At 41.2% G+C, this 23,483-nt stretch overlaps 1 protein-coding gene across 2 annotated transcripts in view; it reads left to right on the plus strand.

Annotated features, from left to right (window-relative positions):
• Positions 1–1,746: 1,746 nt before the first annotated feature.
• The window catches only part of STX6 (syntaxin 6), a 49,250-nt gene continuing 27,513 nt past the window's right edge, over positions 1,747–23,483 (plus strand). The window contains exons 1-3 of one of the 2 annotated variants that reach the window (XM_039460265.2): positions 1,747–2,045; positions 17,589–17,758; positions 20,303–20,397. In XM_039460265.2, the coding sequence (XP_039316199.1) occupies positions 2,011–2,045; positions 17,589–17,758; positions 20,303–20,397 (300 nt within the window). In that variant the 5' untranslated portion in view covers positions 1,747–2,010. The remainder of the gene's footprint in view (positions 2,046–17,588; positions 17,759–20,302; positions 20,398–23,483) is intronic. The other variant, XM_003925317.4, reaches the window with a different exon arrangement.

Consider the following 23,483-nt stretch of genomic DNA (forward strand, 5'->3'; position numbering starts at 1 on the left):
CTACTGGTTTTCCTAACTTCAGCAACTCAGTCCTTTGGGATCTCAAGGTCTCAAGGTTTACATGCATTTTTTTTTTTTTTTTTTTTTTCTGAGAAGGAGTCTCAGTCTGTTGCCCAGGTTGGAGGGCGGTGGCATGATCTCAACTCACTGCAACCTCTGCCTCCCAGGTTCCAACAATCCTCCTGCCTCAGCCTCCCAAGTAGCTGGGATTATAGGCACGTGCCACCACGCCCAGCTAATTTTTTGTATTTTTAGTAGAGATGGGGGTTCACCATGTTGGCCAGGATGGTCTCAGTCTCCTGACCTCATGATCTGCCCGCCTTGGCCTCTCAAAGTGCTGGGATTACAGGTGTGGGCCACTGCGCCCAGCTACATGCATTTTTATTTAACTATCACAACAATCCATGAACTAGCTATTATTATTTATGTTTCATGGATGAGGAAATGAATGATAGAGCCAAGGTTGGTGTTTCTCCAAGGACTGTGCCATCTCCAGAGACTGGTGACTTTGGGCAAGTCACCTAACCTCCCAGAGTCTCAGATTTCTCATTCATAAAATGAGGATGATAGCAGTAATTACAGCATTGTAAGAGCAACTGAGATAACATTTAACACCTGACACACACACAGTAAGTGCCCAATGATTTTCATCAATCAAAGTCCACAATCCCCATCCGCAAACTCCGCAGCATATCTAGCATGAGTTGGTTAATTGTTCTGGCCAAAATGTTTTCTGTAATTGTTCTTGAACCACAGTGAGACGAAGCTGTCATACCTGGCCCCTTCTTTATTCCTTGAAGGCGCTCTCTCCTGGGAAACACCATATGCTGTACGAAAAATTACTTTACATGATTATTTGCAGAATATACAGCAACAGAAGGTACACCCCATCTGGTGGAAAGTGCACAGAATCTGCAGTTCTGCCCTGTCCAAGCTGTGTGACTACAGAAAGTCTTGAAGCCTCTCTGAACTTATTTTCTCATCTACAAAATGGGGGCAATGGATGGGTGTGGTAATCCTACCACTTTGGGAGGCAGAGGCAGGAGGATCATGGGAGCTCAGGAGTTCGAGGCCAGCCTAGGCAATAAACTGAGGGCCACATCTCTACCAAAAATTTAAAAATTGGCCAGGTGTGGTGGCGCTCACCTGCAGTCCCAGCTACTCAGGAGGCTGAGGTTAGAGGATCACTTTAGCTCAGGAGGTCAAGGCTGCAGTGGGCTGTGACTGTACCACTGCAATCCAGCCTGGGTGATAGAAAGAGAGTCTGTCCCCTCTCCAGAAACCTTACCCCAAAAGATACTGAAATGATGTACATACAACCTTTAGCACACTGTCCAACAAAAGTAAGACCTAAAGGATCTGTGTAACATAACCAGATACTATGCTTCACTGTAAGTCTAGGACCAGATAGAGATATAAATTGCATACTGTCAAAATCAAGTACTAAAAGTAGAGGAAAGGTAAGAGGAGTTTGCAAATCAGGTGCAACTACAGCTTATCCTGAAAAGCCGACTGCCTACCTCGGAGGGAAGAAGCCACTCCTCACCCACGAGTGTGAGGGGGAGGGCGGCCGCAGGCCTCCTACCTCCACGGCCTCAGGGCTCCGCCTCCAGGGCGGTGTGACGCAAGCCTAGGCCCCACCCACGAGGGGGCGGAGCAGGCCCTCGTCACGTGACGGGGGTGCGGAAGTCGTGCTTCAGGCGACGTTCGTGATTGGCCGCGGCCTAGGTTCCCGGGGGTGGGGTCAGGCCCTCCGACGCGCCGGGAGGAGCCGGGACGCGGGGCTGCCGCGGGGGCTGGCGCTGGAGTCCTGTATTCGACCGGTGGTGCTGAGCGAGTGCTGGACCCGTGGCGGTCCCGGGCACCTGGCCTGCGCCAGTGCCTGCGGCTCGGCGTTCCCCAGGCTGAGACGCGGGCAGCTGCTGGAACAGGCGGGGTGGGCGGAGGGAGGCCGGGAGGCACGGGTGCCCTGTTCGCGGAGGAGGTGGAGGCGGCCGGGGCCGGGACGCCATGTCCATGGAGGACCCCTTCTTTGTGGTGAAAGGGTGAGTGTCGGCCGAGGATTCCACCGGAGGAAAAGGTGGCGGTGCTGCCTGCCTGCACCTCCCCGGTCTTCTTGCAGTAGGGGGAGGGGAGACAAGTTGAAGCTGGGGAGGGGACAGTGGAGACGGCTTAGCCTCGAGGGCCGTGACCAAAAGTCCCGAGACGTACCCTCCATCCCTACCTGGACCGTGAAGCCGCTGTCCCCAGCCAAGCTTCTGGTGGTAGTGGGGCCTTTTTGGCCTGTGCGCTGGGGTTCAACTTATTTGGGGGTCCAGGGGCTCAGCAGCTCTGCAGGTGGTGAACGAGACACGAGGGTCGTGGCCCACAGTGGCTCTCTAGTCGAGCATGGGACCTTGCTTCGAAGGAGCGAAAACAGCATCTGGGCAGGAAAAGGGAAATGGCCCTCCTGAGCTTTGTAGTTCGCCTTGACGGGAGTGAGCTCCATTGTCCATTGAGTTTGGAGCGCTGGCCCGCAGACTGGCTAGACCACAACAAGCCCAGAGGCGTCTGAGCACGTTTGCAGGGAGGGAGGCGGGGGCGGGGGCCAGTCTGGGAGGCTGGAGAGCAGGGCACCGGAAGACAATTCAATGGGGGAGTTTTTACTGAGTAAAGTGAGGAGAGGAAAGCAGTCGTTCATACTCAGTGATGATTTGGAAGGAAAACAAAATGAAACGAGCCAAACCAAACTTTCCTCAGCTTTCTGTTAGCAACCGGAATTTTCTCACAGTGCTAAAGGAAATGAGTGTTGCTTGTTAACTCCTTGATTTCATCCAGGCTGTTTGACAGGTTTCTCTCATTTCTTCTGCCTTTCAGAATAGAACTGCCTTCTGTTCCCTTATAAGCTGCCCTAACTCCGTCTTTGATTGCTCGATTGTTTCTTTGGAGATAGAAACTTCAATTGCACTTTGTAATATCCACTTCGTAGCCATTAAACAAATGCAAGAAGATCAATTCTGATGTAACTTTTAGTTTCTTATTAGAAACTTGTCAATTTTCTGTTTTAAATGTCAAACATGAAAAATCTGAAAACTGCAAAGTTCCCAGATCGGTACTGAGCACCGCAGAATGTCCCTTGCCTTCAGCTAGTTGCTGCTGTCTTCCTATTTCTGCAGTAGTACAAGCTGGCTATTGTTACATTCAAGTGTTCTAGAAAATTTAAATGGTACTTTAGGTGAAATACTTTATTGATGCAGTAAAATACACTTATACTACTGTTTTTTGGTGGCATTCTTGGAGAGAGAGGGAGTGTGTGTGTGTGTGTGTGTGTATATATATATATATATATATATACACACACACACATATTTTTTCCCACTTATACTACTACTAAACATTTCCCTGAAAAGGTTTTTCTTGACCTGAATAATTTAGATGGGAAAATGCTGAGTTGTTGAATTACTGGTAATACGTGGTTCCCTACCTGGAAAATGTGATATTTATTAGAAGGATTGAGTTAGGGGCTAATTTTTAAAATAGATGTGTGTTTTTCCTTTGAATGAAAGTTGTTGTTGTTGCTGTTTTGAGACAGAGTTTTGCTCAGGCTGGAGTGCAATGGCGCGATCTCGGCTCACTGCAACCCCCGCCTCCCTGGTTCAAGTGATTCTCCTGCCTCAGCCTCCCTCACCCTCCCCATCCCCCAACCCCAGCCCCAGTAGCGGGGTTACAGGCATGCACCACCACGCCCGGCTAATTTTGTATTTTTAGTAGAGACTAATTTTGTGGTTTTAGTAGAGTCGGGGTTTCTCCATGTTGGTCATATTGGTCTAAAACTCCTGTCCTCAGGTGATCCGCCCACCTTGGCTTCCCAAAGTGCTGCGATTACTAATAGGCATGAGCCACTGCGCCCGGCCTTGAATGAAAGTTCTTAATGCTTAGGCTGGCGAAGGTTATCTCTGGCAGTGGAGATCAGAGATGATCAGAAATTTGTTTGACTTTTCATGGAATTTGTCAAAAACCAAAATTGTTCTGCCGTCTTGGCATTTTTTTTCTTGATAATATCCAGTACAGCCTACTAATGCTTGCTCGCTGATTAAATATCACTACTTTATAGGAACATTGGCTTGGAGTGTTGATTGATTTTTACATCATTTTAGCTCCTGTCTTTAAGGTTCCTGAAGGAAAAGAGATTCTCAGGACCTTCTGCTGTGGAAAGGTAAAGTCACCCGTGAAGGTGTCTCCACATTTTTGGGGAGTCATGCACCTGCGTTTATTAAAAGTATCAAAAATGCACAGTATGGAAAAATTAAAGGTGCCTAAATTATGGCCCATAACCTAGGAGCTTCAAGTCTAATCTGAGAAATTATCCCAAAATTAAGTAGAAATAACAGATGGCAAATGATTGAGTGTTGAAGTGAATGCTACAGATAAGTGCCCCAGGAGTTCAGTGAAAGGCAGTTCCTTGGGAATTGTTAGGATTAGAAAAGCTTTTGGAGGCAGTAGTATATCTTGAATTAGGTTTTGTAGATAGGCAGAATTTAGATAATCAGGCCCATCTCTCTTATCTGGATGCTTATCAAAGAGTCTTTTAGTTGGTCTCCTTGCTTCTGGTCTTCTTTCCTCTTTCAGCTCTCCTTAGATCTATTGGATCAATGCTGTCCAATAGAAATATAGTGCCGGTCACTTACGTCATTTTACATTTTCTAGTAGCCACAGTAAAGTAAAAAGGAACAGATAAAATTAATTTTAATATAATCCCTAATACATTCAAAATATTCACCACGTGATTAAAGATTATTGATGAAATGGTTTACTTTTGGACTAATAAGGCTTCTAAATCTAATGCATGTTTTACACTTACTGCACATTTGAATTTGGACATTAAATTGTCATCAGAAATAATTGATCTGTATTTAAAGTTCATTAAACTTATAGTTGAAAAATGAATTCACATACTTTTTTTTTTTTTTTTTTTTGAGACAGTTTTGTTCTGTTGCCCAGACTGGAGTGCAGTGGTGCAATCTCTGCTCACTGCAAACTCTGCCTCCCAGATTCAAGCGATTCTTATGCCTCAGCCTCTGAGTAGCTGGGACTGCAGGTGTGCGCCACCTCGCCTGACTAATTTTTGTATTTTTAGTAGAGAAGGGGTTTTGCCATGATAGCCAGCCTGATCTTGAACTCCTGGCCTCAAGTGATCTGCTGCCTCAGCCTCCCAAAGTTCTGGAATTACAGGTGTGAGCCACCGTTGTCAGGACAATTCACATACTCTTAATTGTTCCAAACATACGTAAAGGTTTTTTGGTAACTGAATTGCATATCACTTATCAAGTTTACATTAATTAATTTCTGTCACACTAGCAACATTTCCAGTCATTGTATGTGGCTTCTGTATTGGACAGCATAGTATAATCTTTCTAGAGCCCCAGGCAGGTGTACCATACTTAATATTACTTAGTGGCTGATGCTGGCCTGCAGAATAAAGTGCCAGCACTTCCTGAACCTCCCTGATCTAGCCTCTACCCTCTCTTAGCCTTAGTGCTCCAGCAGTGGCAGACTCAGTACAGTGACTGTGACTGCTATACTGGATGCTCTTACTCTACATGCACTCACACTGCTTGATGAACCCACACAGCTTTCTGGAGTCAATGTAAGCATCTCTCTTGCCTGCAGGAAGTGCTTCCTTTGGCACCGATAATTATTGGATCCCTTCCTCTCTCTCTCTCTCATTATTGTACTATGAGCTCCGAGGATTGGGACTGTTTTTTTTCTGTCTTTCCAGCCCACACCTTGAATATATAGTGTGAATGTTGAACACAAACTCTTTGGTGGTGGTGGTGATTGTGATAGAATGGTCCTTCATGGGTGGGAACACCACCAGCAAAAGACCTAAGTTGGGCATTGTGTGTTGGCAGTGATCTAGAAGAGCAGCTCAGGTGGAGTAGGCAGTTTAGGGAAGTAGTAGTAACAGCTTACATTTAAAGGATGCATCTCCAGTGCCAGGCTTACTTAGCACTTAGAATTTTCCCTCTATAAAAAGACAGCCATATGATGAATACTAGCCACATTTTAGAGATGAGAAGCTGAGGAAGTATAGAGGGGTTAACTCACTTGCACAGGGTCGCACAGCTAATAAGTGCTGTACCCAGGGTTTAAATTAGAACAACCTGATTTCACAGCTACTGTCAATACTTGCCAGTGCAGGTAAAATAGAGTTAAGTCCTGTTGGTCTAAGGAGAATTTCATCTTGAGGCCATTACAGATTTTTAAAGCAGGGAAATGACATGAAATGAGGATTTTAGGAATATTGATTTGGTGGTCGTGTTGGGTGTATCAGTGTGAGGAAAGGTAAAAAAGGAGACCAGTTAGAAAGCTGTTGTCAATCAACATGCAGTGGTTAGTGGCTTGAGTGTTTGAGGCTCCGGTTGGGAGCCTCAAACATTGTCAATGTGCTGGTCAGAATAGAGTCCCAGAATGGGGATTGCTCTTTTATCCTTATGAAGTAGGTACTATTATTATCATCATTTCACAATAAGGAAAATGAAACCTAGAGAGTAAAAAACCAAGTTTATAAGCTTGTAAGTGGAAAGGCCAGGATTTATATATTTATTATAAACACATATATATATAATATGAGCATTTTAAAAATTGAGATTATACTCTGTATATGGTTTTGTGACTTTTTGTCTTTTTTTTTTTTTTTGACACAGAGTGTCACTGTCGCCCAGGCTGGAGTGCAATGGTGTGATCTCCGCTCACTGCAACCTCCTCCTGGGTTCAAGCAGTCCTCTTGCCTCAGCCTCCTGAGTAGCTGGGACTACAGACGTGCGCCACTACGCCTGGCTAATTTTGTTATTTTTAGTGGAGATAGGGTTTCACCCTGTTGGCCAGGCAGGTCTCAAACTTTTGACCTCAGGTGATTGCCCACCTTGGCTTCCCAAAGTGTTCAGATTATAGATGTGAGCCACTGCACCTGTCTTAAACGACTTTTCCTCTTTATTTCTTTATATACTTCAAACTTCTAGGTGGTGGCTTTTAATGACGGCATTGTATTTTATCATATAAATGTCTATCCTGGAAGATAAATTATATTACATTTATAATCATACTACAATTAATGTGATAAGGCTACTTGTCATAGGTCTGTATTGCTGCTTCTGATTTTCATAGCCTGTATTTTTGGAGCATAATTCCTAATTCAAAGGACACGCACAACAAAGCGTTTGATGCATACTACCAAATTGTTCTCCAGAATGTTCTCCCCTTCCCCTCCGAGTGTTTCAGGGACCCATTTCCCTTGATTTCAGTACTGGGATTTTTATTTTAAGAAATCTTTACTAATCTACTGGGTGAAAATATATTTAAATCTTATAGTCTTTGTATTCAGTAGGGACCTAATCAGTTTGTTGAGTGAGAACCCATATTGACTTTAGTTCTGTAGTTTTTTCCTCCGTTATTGACAAGCTTTTAGAATTAGGCTCCTTTTAGAATTTGCAACTTCTAATCAAACAGACCCCTAAGAAAACCATGTAATGGAGCATGTTGAGATAGAGTATAAGTGAGTCTCTCCTAAGGATAAAAGGCACGAATGTCATAGCTCTTTGCTATTTTGTTGCTTTGGAGGTTTTGTGTGTCTGATGAGGATAGTTTTATTTCCAGGTTTTTGGCTGTGGATCGGAGTTGAAATAATGACATAAGTAAGCAGATGATTGAGATCGTACACTTTATATTGTATTCTTTAACCTCTTTGTCTGTATATTTAGCTTTTTTAACACTAGATTATGAGCTCCTTGAGGGTATCACACATTCTGTTCAGTGTTGAAAAACCGTTTATTGGTATAGTCGCTGTGAAAAAAATAACCCTTGTTTGTCGAGTAATTTTGGCCCAGCAAAATTGAGTATAAATCAAATCTCATTTAATACTTTCTAAAAGGCAGAATCCAGTGTTTTATTGTAAAAACAACTTTGCAAGCCTTTATTATAAATTTATTGAGTGCCTAATATTATTTAGCTCCTTAAATTGTCACCTAGTTTGGAGAACACTGTGCAGATATGTGAAAGATACATTGTGTATAAGGTTTTGCAGTAGAGTTTAGATGCTGTGGAGATTGAAAAAGGAAGAAAGACCCATACTGGGAATGCTGGTCAATCTGAGCCCTAAAAGAAGTTATCTACTGAGGCATAAGGCTCTTCCAGACTGGGGAAACAGCTCAGCAGAAGTCTAGAACCAGGATTGAGAAAGATAAAGATGGGAAGAAGACCTGCCAACTGAAACGGAATTTGTTTTAGTGAGAAACTAGGCTTAATGTTAAAGACAGCCAGTTAGGGTTAGGAGGAGGAGTGGGAGGGGGTTTGAATACCTGCCTGAGGAGTTTAAATTTAATCTAATTCCTAGCATAAATTCTAAATCAGAAGGCAGTTTTTAAACTAGCAGTTGCTCTTCACTAGCTTATAGTCAGCTTTTATGGCTTCAAAACCAGATCTTCTGATTCTACAAAGAAAATAGATTTGTGTAGACGCTTTGCAGAAATGCAGTTAAATAAGTCTTGGTAATAGAAAGTGTCTCATAATCAGGGTTGGAAGAACTTGAGGCAAGCAGCCAAGATGTCTGAGCTCCAAGGTCTCATTTGTTTAATGAGCACAAACTAGATTATCTTGAAAGTTCCTTCCAGATCTAAAAATTCAGTGATTGGATTTAAGTAGAGGTTGTGCAAGGTGAGAAGGAGGAGGAGGAGTCAGAAATGACACTTGTCTAGACAAGTGTTGAAACTTGGAAAATGGTGGCACTATTAGCTAAAATGAGGAAGTTAGAAAGGGAAGCAGCCTTTTCTTTTTTGTTTGTTTTGAATGTGTTATGTTCTATGGGGAGGATATGATTAGTTTGGTTTTGGGCAAATGGAATGATCCTGTAAGCAGCTAAAAATATAGAAATTAAGCCTAGCTGAGTGGTTAGGGTTGGAAGTGTAGTGAGGGAGTCATCAGCTTAAGAGGGGTGCTTTGGACTTGTGAATGCTGATGAGCACGTAGAGGCCTCAAAAAGAGTGCTGAGAAGCATTGGGATCCAGTGGAGGAAGACAAGGAGAAAACTGGTAAAAAACTAGAGCAGCACAATGTCACAGAGACAAAGGAAGCGAGAGTGTTAAGAAAATAGATGTAATGGGCCGTAGTGTCAAGTGCACCAAAAATGAGGACAAGTTAAATTCACTCCTGACTTCGACCTGCAGTGTCATTGGTGGAGTTGTGGAAGCAGCAGCAAGTTAGGGTCAAAACTGTATATAATTGTAGGTAACTTAGTAAAGACTATGTTTCTTTCTCACAAGAGTGATTACAAAAGGTGTCACAGTGTGGTTGAATTTGAAAATGGCAGTAAAGTCAAGTGAAGGGTGTGTGTTTCCTTTTAAATACAAACGATGTGAATGTGGAAGTCAAGCAATAAAAAGAGCTCCTCTCTTTCCCAAGAGATTGGTGGTGCTACCAGGTTTGTGGGGTATGGGGCAGGAACCAGTTGGAGGAGAGTGAGGAGTGGGAGCCTGATGTGGTTGCAGAGGCTTGCTCAACCTGGGTTTTTCACGTTTCCTTACTAGAATGGAAACTAGCCTCTTTTTCAGTATGGATGAAATGGGGATCCCTCAGTAAAGAGACTTGCAGAGTGAGTGCTAGCCCAGATACCGGAGTTGTGGCAGATTGTATTTTTCCAACAATGGCTACACCAATAAATGTTCTGTCCTGTTTGCTTTTCTTAAATTGTGAAGCTGGCATTCTTTTATCGGACTGGAGTTTGTATTCCCTTCCTTTGAACCTGGGCAGACCTTTATAAACTGCATTGACTAACAGACTGAAGCACAGGTACACTGCTTGACTCCTGAAGCTTAAGTCATAAAAGATAACCAGTATACCTTCCGTCTGTATCTTTCATCTTGGGACACAAGTATAGGCTACCCTGAACTAACATAGAAGAAGTCTAGTTACATTGAAGCCGCTCAGTTAGAGCACGCCTGAAGGGAGACTGCAGAGAGATAGAGAGATGTGATGCCTTTACAGCCCCAGCCTGTTTAATCTTCTCAGCTGAGGTCCTAGACATTATGGAACAGGGACAGGTCACCTCTGCTATGTCCAATTCCTGATCTGCAGACTCCATGACATAATAAATGGTTGTTTTACACCACTAAATTTTGGGGTCATTGTTAAACAACCGCAATAACTGGAACAGATGCCAATTTAGAGTCTGCCAGCATGGGCAAAGAAGAAAGGAGAAATCAAAAGGATGAAGGGGGAGGCCAAGGCAGGAGAATCACTTGAGTCCAGGAGTTTGAGATCAGCCTGGGCAACAGTGAGACCCTGTCTCTACAATAAAAAAAAAAAATTAGCTGGGCATGGTGGTATGCACCTGTAGTCTTAATGACTTGGGAGGCTGAGATGGGAGAATCCTTTGAGCCCGGGAGTTCGAGATTGCAGTGAGCCATGATCGCACCGCTACACGCCAGCCTGGGTGACAGAGTGAGACCCTGTCTCAACCACCACAACAGAAAGGATGATGGAGGTTGTGGCTACAAATATGCAATTTGTTGGTACAACTGAATGACAAATACTGGGAAACAAAGCTCCCTAATGGCTGAGATACTCTTTTCTTCTCATTTTACTTGGCAAACTTGGTTAGATCCAAGTAAGAAAACTTTGTGATTTTTTTTGACATCTGGATGTATTACTTATAGCCCTAGAGGTTAGTTTGGTGGTGTACCAGATTGGGAGGTTGTATGGAAGAGGCTCAACTTAGACATTGACGGGATCAATGTTAGATTAACTTCAAAAATAAATGAGGTTGATTCTACCAGCATCAACTTTCTATTTATGAAGAAAGGAAGAATCGGCTGGGCACGGTGGCTCACGCCTGTAATCTCAGCACTTGGGGAGGCTGAGGCAGGCAGATAACCTGAGATCGGGAGTTCGAAACCAGCCTGACAAATGGAGAAACCTCATCTCTACTAAAAATACAAAATTATCCGGGCATGGCGGTGCATGCCTGTAATCCCAGCTGCTTGGGAGGCTGAGGCAGGAGAATCGCTTGAACCCGGGAGGCAGAGGTTGCAGTGAGCTGAGATCGCACCATTAAACTCCAGCCTTGGCAACAAGAAGGAAACTCCATCTAAAAAAAAAAAAAAGAATGAAAGAATCTGGATGCTTGGATGACTTTATTTTGTTTTTCCCAAAAGATACATTCTTCAAAGATGTGGTCAGTGTTTCCATTTTTGACAGCCACTTACTGGGAAAGCTGTAGGCATTGGGGTGAATAGCTGTGAAGAGCCAGCATTTTGGTGTCTGTAGGGAGTTTAGTCCATGAGAAGATGACAGGTCCCATGATTTGGATGGGCTGTTTTGTAGACAGCAAGGGGAAAAGCACATCCTTAGTATTGCCAGCACTGGCTCTTGATATCCACGAAATGCTACCTGTATCAGACAAGACTAATTTGGAAAGCATGTGTGGCGGATAGTGCAAGATTCGCTTGATGTGTGGAGATTCAGCCAGCTTTCGCCTTTAAAAATTTGAAAAAGGCTTCTCTGGGTCAGCAGCTAAAACTAATTCCTAGGAAAGTCATTAGCAAGTTTTCAGTGAGGTGATGTGCTAGACGTGATTCCCCAAGCTGTGGATGAGCAGATTGTTATTTACCAAGAAGTTTGCTAAGCTGAAGAACTCTGAAAATTCAAGGTATACCTGCCCCCTCATGGAAAGTTCTGAGTATCAGACTTCAATTTTTCTTGTTATATAGTTGGAAGACAAACCTGCAAATAACTAAATCAGACATAAAGAATAAAGAAGCACTACCTGTGATTGTCACTTTTCTGGACACAGACGAAAACGGATCTCTGTTGCCTAAGCAGTCAGCTGTAGCTGCTCACTCAGCAGGAAGTGCTCCTCAGAATGAAGTTTTCCTCACAGAATGAAGCGCTCACATGGGCTAGCTGTGTAGAACAGACAACAATGGTGGGTGGGCATTGGTGGGTCATGCCTCACTAGCCAGCTGATACGGAAACACTCCTTTGCCTTTCCTGAGAAAGAAATGTGAAATCAAGTAGATGGGCACTTCCCTTGTAAAAACCCTCACAAATCTCAAATAGGTGACTTTGTATGCTACTGTTTTATGAATCGATTTACTTGTAATGCCAAGTAATCTTCAGTTTTTAGTTGCAAGTACTTACAAATGGTTCTAAATTGAGAGGGTTGTCTCCCTGGTTAGATTTGTACATTATTAGGTGTGTCTTGTGGCTCTTGAAGCTGTTTAGAAATCTCAAGTGCTTTAGAAAATTCTGGTTACCATTAATGGTTGGTTTCCAAATAAGACTTGTGACCAGCATTATTTTTCTATTCCCTGTTCATGCCTTCTTTTTCAGGCTGATGCTGAGCTGAAATGATACTGGAAGAACAGTTTGGAGGTTTTACGCTTACACCCCTTTGCTTGCTATTAAGATGGGATTCCTTGATATACTGCAGATTCTGGCTTTCAGTATCCGATCCATTGCTGGCAGTTTCCACCTTTGTGATCCCATAAAACATCCATCTTAAAAATGGAAAATAACAACTCATTTACCTTTGTTATGTCTGTGTTACTAAAGGAAAACTAAACATGAATCCTCTTTTTAAAAATAAGAGCTTTAGAGTGTAATAAGCCAAGTCACTGGTCAGGCCTGTGGGATGCTGAGCATTATTCTACAATTGCTTTGTAGCATTTTTCTAATTCCTGCCATTTTTTTCATTTCTTCCTCAGGATACGCTTTATTTCTTGGGTGCTTAAGGATTTCTTGGCTTCATACTCAGTGCTACTAGAATCTACCCCTGCATACTCCCGACTCCAGTCTATCAGTGTCTTAAGACATTGTAGTTCTGAAAGTGGCCTGTAGATCACAAGGGAGCCCCAAGATCCTTTCGTAGAAGGATCTATCAGCTCAACACTCTTGATGATAATATTCAGATAATTATCTGCCTTTTTCCTTGTGTTGACATTTGCACTGATGGTGCCAAAGCTATGATGGATAAAACTCCTTGTGCCTTAGCAAAAATCAAAGCAGTGGTGCCATGCCATATTTTCTGTGGTATTCCTCTTCACCTTGTACTAACAATAAAAAAAAAAAAAAAAAAAAAGAGACATATTTCCTTAAGAATATTCTTCATGAGGCTGGGTGCTGTGGCGCCTGTAATCCTAGCACTTAGGGAGGCTGAGGTGGGTGGATCACTTGAGGTTAGATGTTTGAGACCAGCCTGGCCAACGTTGTGAAACCCTGTTTCTACTAAAAATACAAAAATTAGCTGAGTGTAGTGTCACACACCTGTAAGTTCAGCTACTCAGGAGTCCAAGGCAGGAGAATCGTTTGAATCTGGGAGGCAGAGGTTGCAGTGAGCTGAGATCGCGCCACTGCACTCCAGCCTGGGTGACTGCGTGAGATTTCGTCTAAAAAAAAAAAAAAAAAAAATTCATGAATCAGTAAAAATTACTAATTTTATAAAATCTTGACCCTCAAGTATAATTTTCTTCATTTTTTAAAAGTTATAATTTACCTACAATAAAAAGCAACCTTTTTAGTATACACTTGTATGAAATTGACAAATTCATATAGTTGTGTAATCATCACTTCCACAAGTAGGATATAGCACAGACCCATTTCCCCAAAATGTTTCTCTGTATGCCTACTTCCCCCTTGCCCAGCACCTGGCAAACCCCGATCTGTTTTCTGTTTCTATAATTTTGCCTTTCCCCGAATGTTTTGTCAGTGAAATCATATAGCACATGGCCTTCTGACTCTAGCTTTTTTCAATTAGCATAATACATTTGAGATTTGTCTATGTTGTTGAATGTAGCTGTAGTTTGCTCCTTTTTATTGCTGAATAGTATTCTGTTATACATATATACTACAGTTTATCCACTCAATAGTTGAAGGACATGTGGGTGGTTTACAATTTTTGGCTGTTACGAATAAAGCTACACTAAAAATGTGCAGGCCGTGTGAACACAAGTTTTCACTTAGGAGTGGGACTTTTGGGTCTATGGTAAATACATGCCGAAGAAACAACCAAACTGTCTTCCATATGGCTGTACTATTGTGCCTTTCCACCAGTAAGTTATGAGAGTTACGGATACTCCACGACCTTTCCAGCACTTTGTATTGTCAGTTTCATTTTCATTTTAATCCATTCTAAATATGTAGTAGTATCTCATTGAAGATTTAATTTGCATTTCATTAATGGTATCAGGCATCTTTTCCTGTGCTATTTGTCAATGTATGTCTTTGGGGAAGTGACTGGTCAAATCTTTTACCTTTTTATCTTTTTGAAACACAGTCTCACTCTGTTACTGAGACTGGAGTGCAGTGGTGCAATCTCAGTTCACTGCAACCTCCCACTCCTGGGTTGAAGTGATTCTCCTGCTTCAGCCTCCCTAGTAGCTAGGATTACAGGCATGCACTACCACACCCGGCTAGTTTTGTATTTTTAGTAGAGACGGGGTTTCCTTCATGTTGGTCAGGCTGGTCTCAAACTTCTGACCTCAGGTGATCCCTGCGTCTCGGCCTCCCAAAGTGCTGGGATTACAGGCGTGAACCACCACGCCTGGCCCAAAACTTTTTAAGCCCCAACAAGATGCTTGAAAGAAATGCTCATTGAAGCATTTTGGATTTTGGATTTTCAGATTGGGGTGCTCAACTGATAAGTATAATGCAAATATTCTAAATCTGAAAAAATCCCAAACATTTCTGGTCTCAAGCATTGTGGATAATGGAATCTCAGTCTGTACAAGTTTGACCAAAGGATTGTAATGTAAGGGAAACAAAGCTCCCTAATGACTGAGATACTCCTTCCCATTTTACGTGGTAAATCAAGAAAAACAAGAAAATTATTATTGTAAAATAAGAAAATCTAAAAACTTCTTTAATACAGTCTTAGGATCCACGTTGCAGCTAACCTTTAACAGCTAGTTGTCAAGTTTTGTTAACAAAAAAGAACACCCGCAGTTGTCTGAAAAGACTATTAAAATTCTCTTCCCTTTTCCAAGTGTTTATTTGTATGAGGCTGGATTCTCATCATAGGTTTCTACCAAAATGTGTGTCCATACACTGATGATAGAAGTGGTTGTGAGAATCCACATGTGTTAAAGAGATTTGCAAAAATTTAAAACAATGTCGTTCTTCTCACTACATTTTTTTTGTTTTAGAATTTTTAAAATCATTGTTAGCATATAAACTCACATTTTAAAATTGGCAAATACTCTTTAAATGTCTGTTTGAATTCCTAATATAGTAAATGGCATTCAATATATAGCACACATCACTCTAAGCTCTTTGGAGTCTTCAATAATTTTGAAGAGTGCAAAGGAATCTCCTGAGACCAAAAAAGTTCATAGGTTGCTACGTAGAATTTAATTCCAGCATCAAAATTGTGTACTGGTGATGGAGAACAAACCTAAACCCTAGCCCAAGGCTTCTTGGTTTGAGGCTGCTAGTTCTCAAAAAGGAATTCATATTTGCTTTACAGAATCAATAATTTTCTATTCTTTAAAATGAGATGTCTTCACAGATACCTCTTTAACTCTGTCTTCTATTATCATAGACGTTACTCAGTACTTAGAAATAAACCAGTGCAATCAGACCTTCATCTCTGTGGATTCCAAGTCTGTGGATTCAGCCAACTCAGGATTGAACATATTCAGGGAAAAAAAAGAATGATTGCATCTGTACTGAACACGTACAGACTTCTTTTTTCTTATTCCCTAAACAATACAGTATAACAGCAATTTATGTAGCATTTAAATTACATTAGGTATTATAAATCTAGAGATGATTTAAAGTATGTAGGAGGATGTGTGTAGGTTGTATGCAAATACCGTGCCACTTTATATATGGACTTGAGCATCTGCAGATTTGGTATCCTGTGGGGGTCCCGGAACCAGTCCTCCGAGGATACCACAGGATGACTGACTTTGCATTAAGGAATGGTACACAGCTCTTTCTCCACTAAATCGTCCAGATCTCATAAAGGGTAAAGAAAGTAGATTTGCACCTTACTTAATTCTTCCCCCTTTTATCTTAAATAATGGTTTCTCATTAGCACTGAACGTCTAAAGGCTGCCATGAAAGGAACAATGAGGTGACTTGCCTAAGCCATACGTGAACAGACGTTGGTCGATTTCTTATTGTCCGTATAGCTTGCTGACTTACTCAGCCTAGCTGTATTCTCTCTTTAACATTCAGCCTCTTAGCTCTCATCAGTATGCCACAGACCTAAATATTATAAGGTGCTTTTCTTCATTTTTGTTGGTGCTTTCTTTTTTCCAGTACTTGAAACTTCAGAGCGTATAGGATACGTGCGAATTCTGTCTTAAAGCCATAGACAACAAACACCCTGATCAGCTAGAACACGTTTTTGTGGTCTTTGTTCCAGAAGAAATCCTAGAAGGATCAAAACAGTTCTTCTAGTTTGGGAGCAGTGGGAATATCAGCTTTGTACATGAGAGACCATATGATTATAAAATGACTCCCTTTTGGCTTTTGTATGTGGTAATATTAGATTATAACATTTAAATGGTGAATATTGGCCCAGTGGTGGGGGTAAAAGTTCTTAAAATCTTGTGACTATATCTAATCTAAAAGCATGCTAAATCATAGCACTTAATGGCCTACTCTCCTTCTCTAAACAAGATAAACACTAACCTGGCGGGGTGCAGTAGCTTATGCCTGTAATCCTAGCACTTTGGGAGGCTGAAGCAGGTGGAGCACCTGAGGTCAAGAGTTCAAGAGCAGCCTGGCCAACATGACAAAATCCCCTCTCTACCGAAAATACAAAAATTAGTCAGACATATTGGTGGGCACTTGTAATGCCAGCTGCTTGGGAGGCCAAGGCATGAGAGTCACTTGAACCCGGAGTGGTGATGGTGGGGAGGTTGCAGTGAGCCAAGATCATGGAATTTCTCTCCAACCTGGGCAAAAGAGCAAGACTCCATTTCAAAACAAAGCAAAACAACAACAAAAAACCACGAATCTGTGATACGGTATTGTTTAATTAAGGAAAGTAGGTATATTTAAAGCTAATAATGTTTGGAAATCTTCTAATGAGATTTTTGGGTTTAAAAATTTCTCATTAAAATAATTAACCTATAATAAAACAGTAGCTATATAAGAGTAACCCTCCCTCCAGCATTCTCCTTTCTCCCATGCCAAGAAAAGAAAGACTGTATTAGGACTTTTTCATCTGAGTGTAAATTATTAATACTATCACACCAAGTGGTGGAAGCATGTGGGAATGCTCATTGCCCCTTAGTTAATTTGTAGGATTGCTTCACTATATTTTTATGCATAGTCTGTTCAGAGAAAAAAATTAAATTTGTCCTTCCCTAACAAACTTGATATTGTGGCTGCTTAAATAATGGCTATTGTATTCCAGGCATCAGCTGAGAACATAATTCTCAGACTGTGTATCAAAGTTTTGAACTTTGATATTTGTAAAGAGCTGTCTGTGGGAATGGTGGTTGCTGAGGATGGTGTGTGATCATAAATGTTAACCTAAATCATGCAGTAACTTGTTCATGGAATGTTCTCTGTGATTTCTCTCCTTTGCCTCATCTTGATTACAGAGAGGTACAGAAAGCAGTCAACACTGCCCAGGGATTGTTTCAGAGATGGACAGAGCTCCTCCAGGACCCCTCCACAGCAACAAGGGAAGAAATCGACTGGACCACCAACGAGCTGAGAAACAACCTCCGAAGCATAGAGTGGGATCTAGAGGACCTTGATGAAACCATCAATATCCTTTTCTGTGGTGTCTGTGCCATTTGGGGTAAATAAATAGACAAATGGACAAGTTTTTCTCCAGTTGTTTCCAGTATGTAGATGAAACGTTTTCTTTTATAATCAGTTGATGTTGCTCTTACTTATACCATGACGTGTTTAAAGTATTTGCCCCTGTAAGTTAAGGTAGAGTAGCTGAATTCTTGTACAGTGTGTGACAAATCCTGTACTGTAAATGTATATATAAAGGCAGCATAGTGTAATGATGACAACTCTAGACCCTGGCGTCAGATTGCTGGTGTTCAAATCCTGGCTCCACCAATGTAAAAGGAAGAAAAAAAAACCCTTTTTTTCTTTTAAGTCTGTGCCCTCCCACTCAACTTGGTGTGGTATTTCTGACACTGTTTACTTGGAAATAATATCAGGTCCACAAGTTAAGAGCTCAGTCCCGCAAGACTGCCCCCACTTCAGATGCTGTTTGCAAGCCCCAGGTTGTGACCAGTGCTCCTAACTGACCAGCTGTTAATTGAGGTTCCCACAACCCCCTCCGTAGATCGAATTAATTTAATTGCAAGAACAGCCCACGGAACTCGGGGAAATAGTCTCCTTTAGTTTATCCATTTATTGTAAAAGATATTACAAAGGATACAGATGAATGACCAGATGGAAGAGGTGCATGCAACCTATGGGAAAAGAGGTGCAGCACTTCCAGGCTCTCTCCAGGTACCTCCAGGAACCTCCACACCTTCAGCGATCTGGAAGCTTCCTGAACTGTCCTTTTGGGTGTATGTGGAGGCTTCATTACATAGGCATGATTGATCACATTAATTGGTCCGTTGGTGATCAACTCAGCCTTCAGCCCCTTTCCCCTGGGGTTGGCTTGAGCAGGGGGCTGAAAGTTTCTGTCTGATCACATAGTTGGTTCCTCTGGGGACCAGCCCCTCATCCTGAGGCTATCTAGGAACCTCCAGCCATCAGTCATGCCATTAACATACAAAACACAGTCATCACTCTGAAGATTCCAGGGGATTTAAGAGCTGTGTGCCAGAAATGAGGGGCAGACACCAAATTTGTATTTATTATATTACAGCATCGCAACCAGTTACCATGTGACTTGGGCTTCTCTTTAGTGGAAAGTTAGGATAACAAGAGTATGTAGCTCATAGAATTATTGAGATTATACAGGTAAAGAGTTTAAATGGCGCCTGGCATACAGCTTCTGTAATAGTGTTAGCGGTCATTATTATATAGAGATACATAGAGGCCAATGTTACACGTTGGTAATTAGAGATCAAAAGAAAATCTTTTTGTAGACTGTCTTCCTGTTTAAGATGTGATGTTACAGTGCTGTTCCTCATTGAAGAGGCGTCTTGTACCATGAAACTGCATTTAGTAAAAGCAGATCTGTTGTGTTAATTCATTATATTGATGAATTAGCAGTCCACTGTGAGTCCACTGATCTGACTGATGCACTAGAGAACTGTAGAAACTTCATTATATAGGCTTTTTTTCCAACTGGAAATCCCATTTAACCAAAACTTTAAATGGACGATATGCCACTTGCATACTCTGAGTTCTGTTTTGTTTTTTCCCTAAGTGAGATAAAACAGCAAGGAAACCAGCTTTTGTCAGGATCACTCTATAGTTAGCACAGGTTCATATGCAGTTAATAGGTGGAGTAAATAATTTCTGGGATTCATGATGTTCCTGGGTACTTTTAAAATTGTTAAAAGGCAAGTATGTTCTCTAAATTTAGTGGAAAATATGTGAGGGGACAGGATCAAAAGCACAGTTACAGGGAGATAATTCTTCCCTTGAGACAGGAGGGAAGGAAAAAAGGTTACGGGAGCTAGAGAAAACGTGAGATGAAAAAAACAAAGTTTTAATAGATACTCATCATTCATCCAGCAAATGTTTATTGAGTATACTATGTGACCGGCATTTTGTTGGTTACTGAAATTAGATTAATAAACATTATACCAGCCCTCACAGAACTTTGGGTGGATGGTAATCAAATAATAACACAGATACCCGCAGACTCTGCAAGGGAAGTAGAGAGAGCTATGCAAGTGTCTGACATGGCATGTTGGACCATGCTAGTGGGTAAAGGAATGAGGGCAGCTTCTCTGAAGAAGGCCTGATCTCTAGATTAAGACATAGGGTTGGTATTGTGGCATAATGGGAAGTGGTTTGGAATGGCAGGGGAAAAAGATTTGCAAAAGTTGTCTTAGTAAAAGTGATCAGGAGTTAAAAAAGGATAAACACAAGTGTTAGCAAACACGAAGAGCTCAGCTTAGCTGTGGTCAGATATCCTCAAGGGTTTGTAGTGAAGCTTCAGCAGGAGCTGTGCTTCCTAACCTCAGTCATCTCTGTCTTGGGACAGAAGGATCCTTCCTCCTATGGCTGTGGGCAGAAGTTTGAGAATGATTGGTGTCCGGTTGACTGTTTTCAGAAAGTTTGAACCAGATTTTATTTGTTTGCATGTGAGAGATTCAGTGGTTTAACAGGATGTTGTCAGACTTTGATGATGAAATTGTTTTACCTTGACTTTTTGACCTACGCATAGTTGAAGCAAATCCTAGAAAATTTAACCTCGATGCAACTGAATTGAGTATAAGAAAAGCCTTCATTACAAGTACTCGGCAAGTGGTCAGGGTAAGGAATATGATCTTACTGTGTTCTCTTTATAAGACATAGCCAGACTTCTTAGAACTCTTTTCCTTAATTGTAAACTAATAGGTTACCTCTCATATCACTTTTTAAATGTGAATTAAATGCCAGTTTCCCCACAAATAATTTTGCTGATTGGCTGGGCATGGTGGCTAACACCTGGAATCTTAGCACTTTGGGAGGCAGAGGTGGGGTGGATCACTTGAGCCCAGGAGTTTCAGACCAGGCTGGGCAACATGACGAAACCCTGTCTCTACAAAAAATAGAAAAATCAGCTGGGCATGGTAGTGCACGCCTGTAGTTTCAACTATGTAGGAGGCCGAGGTAGGAGGATCAGGTTGAGGCTGAGAGCTATAATCATATCACTGAACTCTGCAAAAAAAAAAAAATTCATGATGGAAGAAAAAGAAATCTGTTTTTAGTTTTTCTTTTTTTGACACGAGGTCTCACTGTGTTGCCCAGGTTGAAGTATGGTGGTTCAGTCTTGGCTGACTGCAGTCTCCACCTCTCAAGTGATTTTCCTGCCTCAGCCTCCCAAGTAGCTAGGACTACAGGCGTGCATCCCCACACCAGGCTAATTTTTCGTAGAGACAGGGTTTCAACATGTTGCTCAGGCTGCTTTCAAACTAGTAAACTCAAGCAGTTCGGCTGCCTCGGCCTCTCAAAGGGCTAGGATTACAGGCATGAGCCACCATGCCCAGCCTGTCAGGCTTATTTCCGAGAGCAAAAATGAAGCAGTAATCGTTGGTTTTGGGCAGGGTACTTTAATGCTGTCATCCTGAATGATTAAACACTTGTCAATATCTCTAGTTTATTCAAGCTAGTTATCTTTCTCTCTTTTTATTTCTTCGTGTACTCTATTTCTTCATGAACAAAACAATTACTATTGTAGAAACCATTTGGTTTTTTTGATTGATTGGTAATCACTTTGCATTGTTGAAGAGTGACTCTTAGAGGGTTTGGATAGCAGCTTCTTCCACCATCTGAATTCCTTCTGGAACTCTTGCAACCCATGTTACTGACATTTCCATATGTAACTACTTGACAGCCATTCCAGCGTTATCCAGAGCAAACAAGCATCTATCAGAGTGTAAAAAATTGACCCAACTGAAATCTTTAGTCCTAAGTTATTTAGAGTAATAACCATTGTTAAAGAATCTAAGAAAAAACATTATTTAAGTATAATCTTGTGTCATTAAAATGTTTCATATTTTGAAACTATATGGCTAAGCCATTTGATTAGCATAACTAGATGTAAGAGAACCAGCTGTCTTTAACATATGTACTAGAAAGCAGCTTCCTTGAATAAAAAGACTTGGGATCATACCAGTGCTAACATATGGCTTTTTAAGAGTCATCTCAGGCAGGAACCTTAGTATGTGTTTGCCAAAGCCTTTATATCATGTGGTTTCCTTTTGAAATTCTTTCAAATGGTAGATTATCACTGAACTTTATATATTATTGTTTCTTGTTTTACTCATTAGTTGCCTTTCTCTATACATATACGTAAATTGTTTATAAATAAACCCACATTTTAATAAGAAAGAAACCTTTCTAGACCTCAGATGCCCCATCCACAGTGACTGTTTTGATTAGACACTCTTAATTTCTAGCCAGTTCAAAATACTGTTCTGATGAGGAAGCCTTGTGGTTAGGTGACATTTTTTGTAAGATAAATAAATCCCCAATTATTTTTTATAAGCTTTTTTTTTTGTAGTCAGTTATTTGAAGGACACTGCTATAGACATTAATATTTAAGTGGGGCCTTGCAGTGAAGTTTATGTCCTTAACCTTAATCATTATATTTATTATTTCTGCAAGGTAGACTTTCGAAGTTTGCAGCTTGAAATCCAAAGGTCCATATATTGAAAATTAAGTTCATTGATATAATGGAAAGAAGAATCCAAAGTTTATTTTCTAATATCTGAAAAGCTTTTTAAAGTACATTCTTAGAGGTTGATATGGTTTAGCTGTTTCCCCACCCAAAACCTGATCTTGAATTGTAATCCCCATAATCCCATGTGTCACAGGAGAGACCAGGTGAAAGTAATTGAATGAATCATGGGGGGCATTTCCCCCATGCTGTTATGATAGTAATCGAGTCTCATGAGATCTGATGATTCTATAAGGGGCTCTTCCCACTGTGCTCTGTCACTCTTTTCCCTGCCGCCTTGTGAAGAAGGTGCCTTGCTTCCCCTTCTGCCGTGATTGTACGTTTCCTGAGACTTCCCTAGCCATGCCAAACTGTGAGTAAATTAAACCTCTTTCCCTTATAAATTACCCAGTCTCGGGCAGTTATTTATAGCAATGTGAGAACAGACTAATAAGAGATATTCTAAATCAAGTCAGTACTTCAAAATATTACTGTCCTTTTAGAGTTGAGATCTAAACCATACTCAACTGTGTGATCCACCTGAATATTTTAGGGCTTTAAATCATTTTTGTTTAAATTTATGACCTGTTTGGGCGAAGCTGTTAGTATTTACCAGTGGTAGGCTAATAGTACCTAACTCAGCTTTTGCTGATCTGATTTTAATAAATTCTAGTTCAAAGTCCTATAGAAGATAAGGAAATAGCAATGGTGCTCACTTGATTAAAAATAAAAACAAAATACACCTGTGTAATTCCATGTTACCACGTTTAGCTAAGCAGTGTTTGTATGTAGAGATTTCTGGGTTCTGGGTGGAGGAGCTTGACGGAGAGGGATCAGGGAGTTAGCAGATTTGGAAAATGAGATAAAACCAAGTTCAAATTAGGAATTTGTAATATTTCTGTTAGCTCTTCTGTTACTATTGTCAGTGGGCTTTCATTTAATGTTGCTCCAAAATTTTGACTATCTTTCAAACATTGTATTCTACTTATGCTTTCTCTTTTGTAGGCAGTGATACTCTATGCATTTTGAGTTTTTTTTCCCCTCTTTTTTGCTTCAACCTGAAGATATAAATCTCCTGTTTCTTCTTGATAAAAGTCCATCGGTTGTGCCTTTAGTAAGCCTTCCTTGTTTAGAGTCGTGTGTGTGTTTTTCCAAGCATCTTTTAAGTTTGTACAAATTCAGTTTTACTGGCAGTTTT

Source organism: Saimiri boliviensis, chromosome 19, assembly GCF_048565385.1.
Source record: "Saimiri boliviensis isolate mSaiBol1 chromosome 19, mSaiBol1.pri, whole genome shotgun sequence".
Lineage (NCBI taxonomy): Eukaryota > Metazoa > Chordata > Mammalia > Primates > Cebidae > Saimiri > Saimiri boliviensis.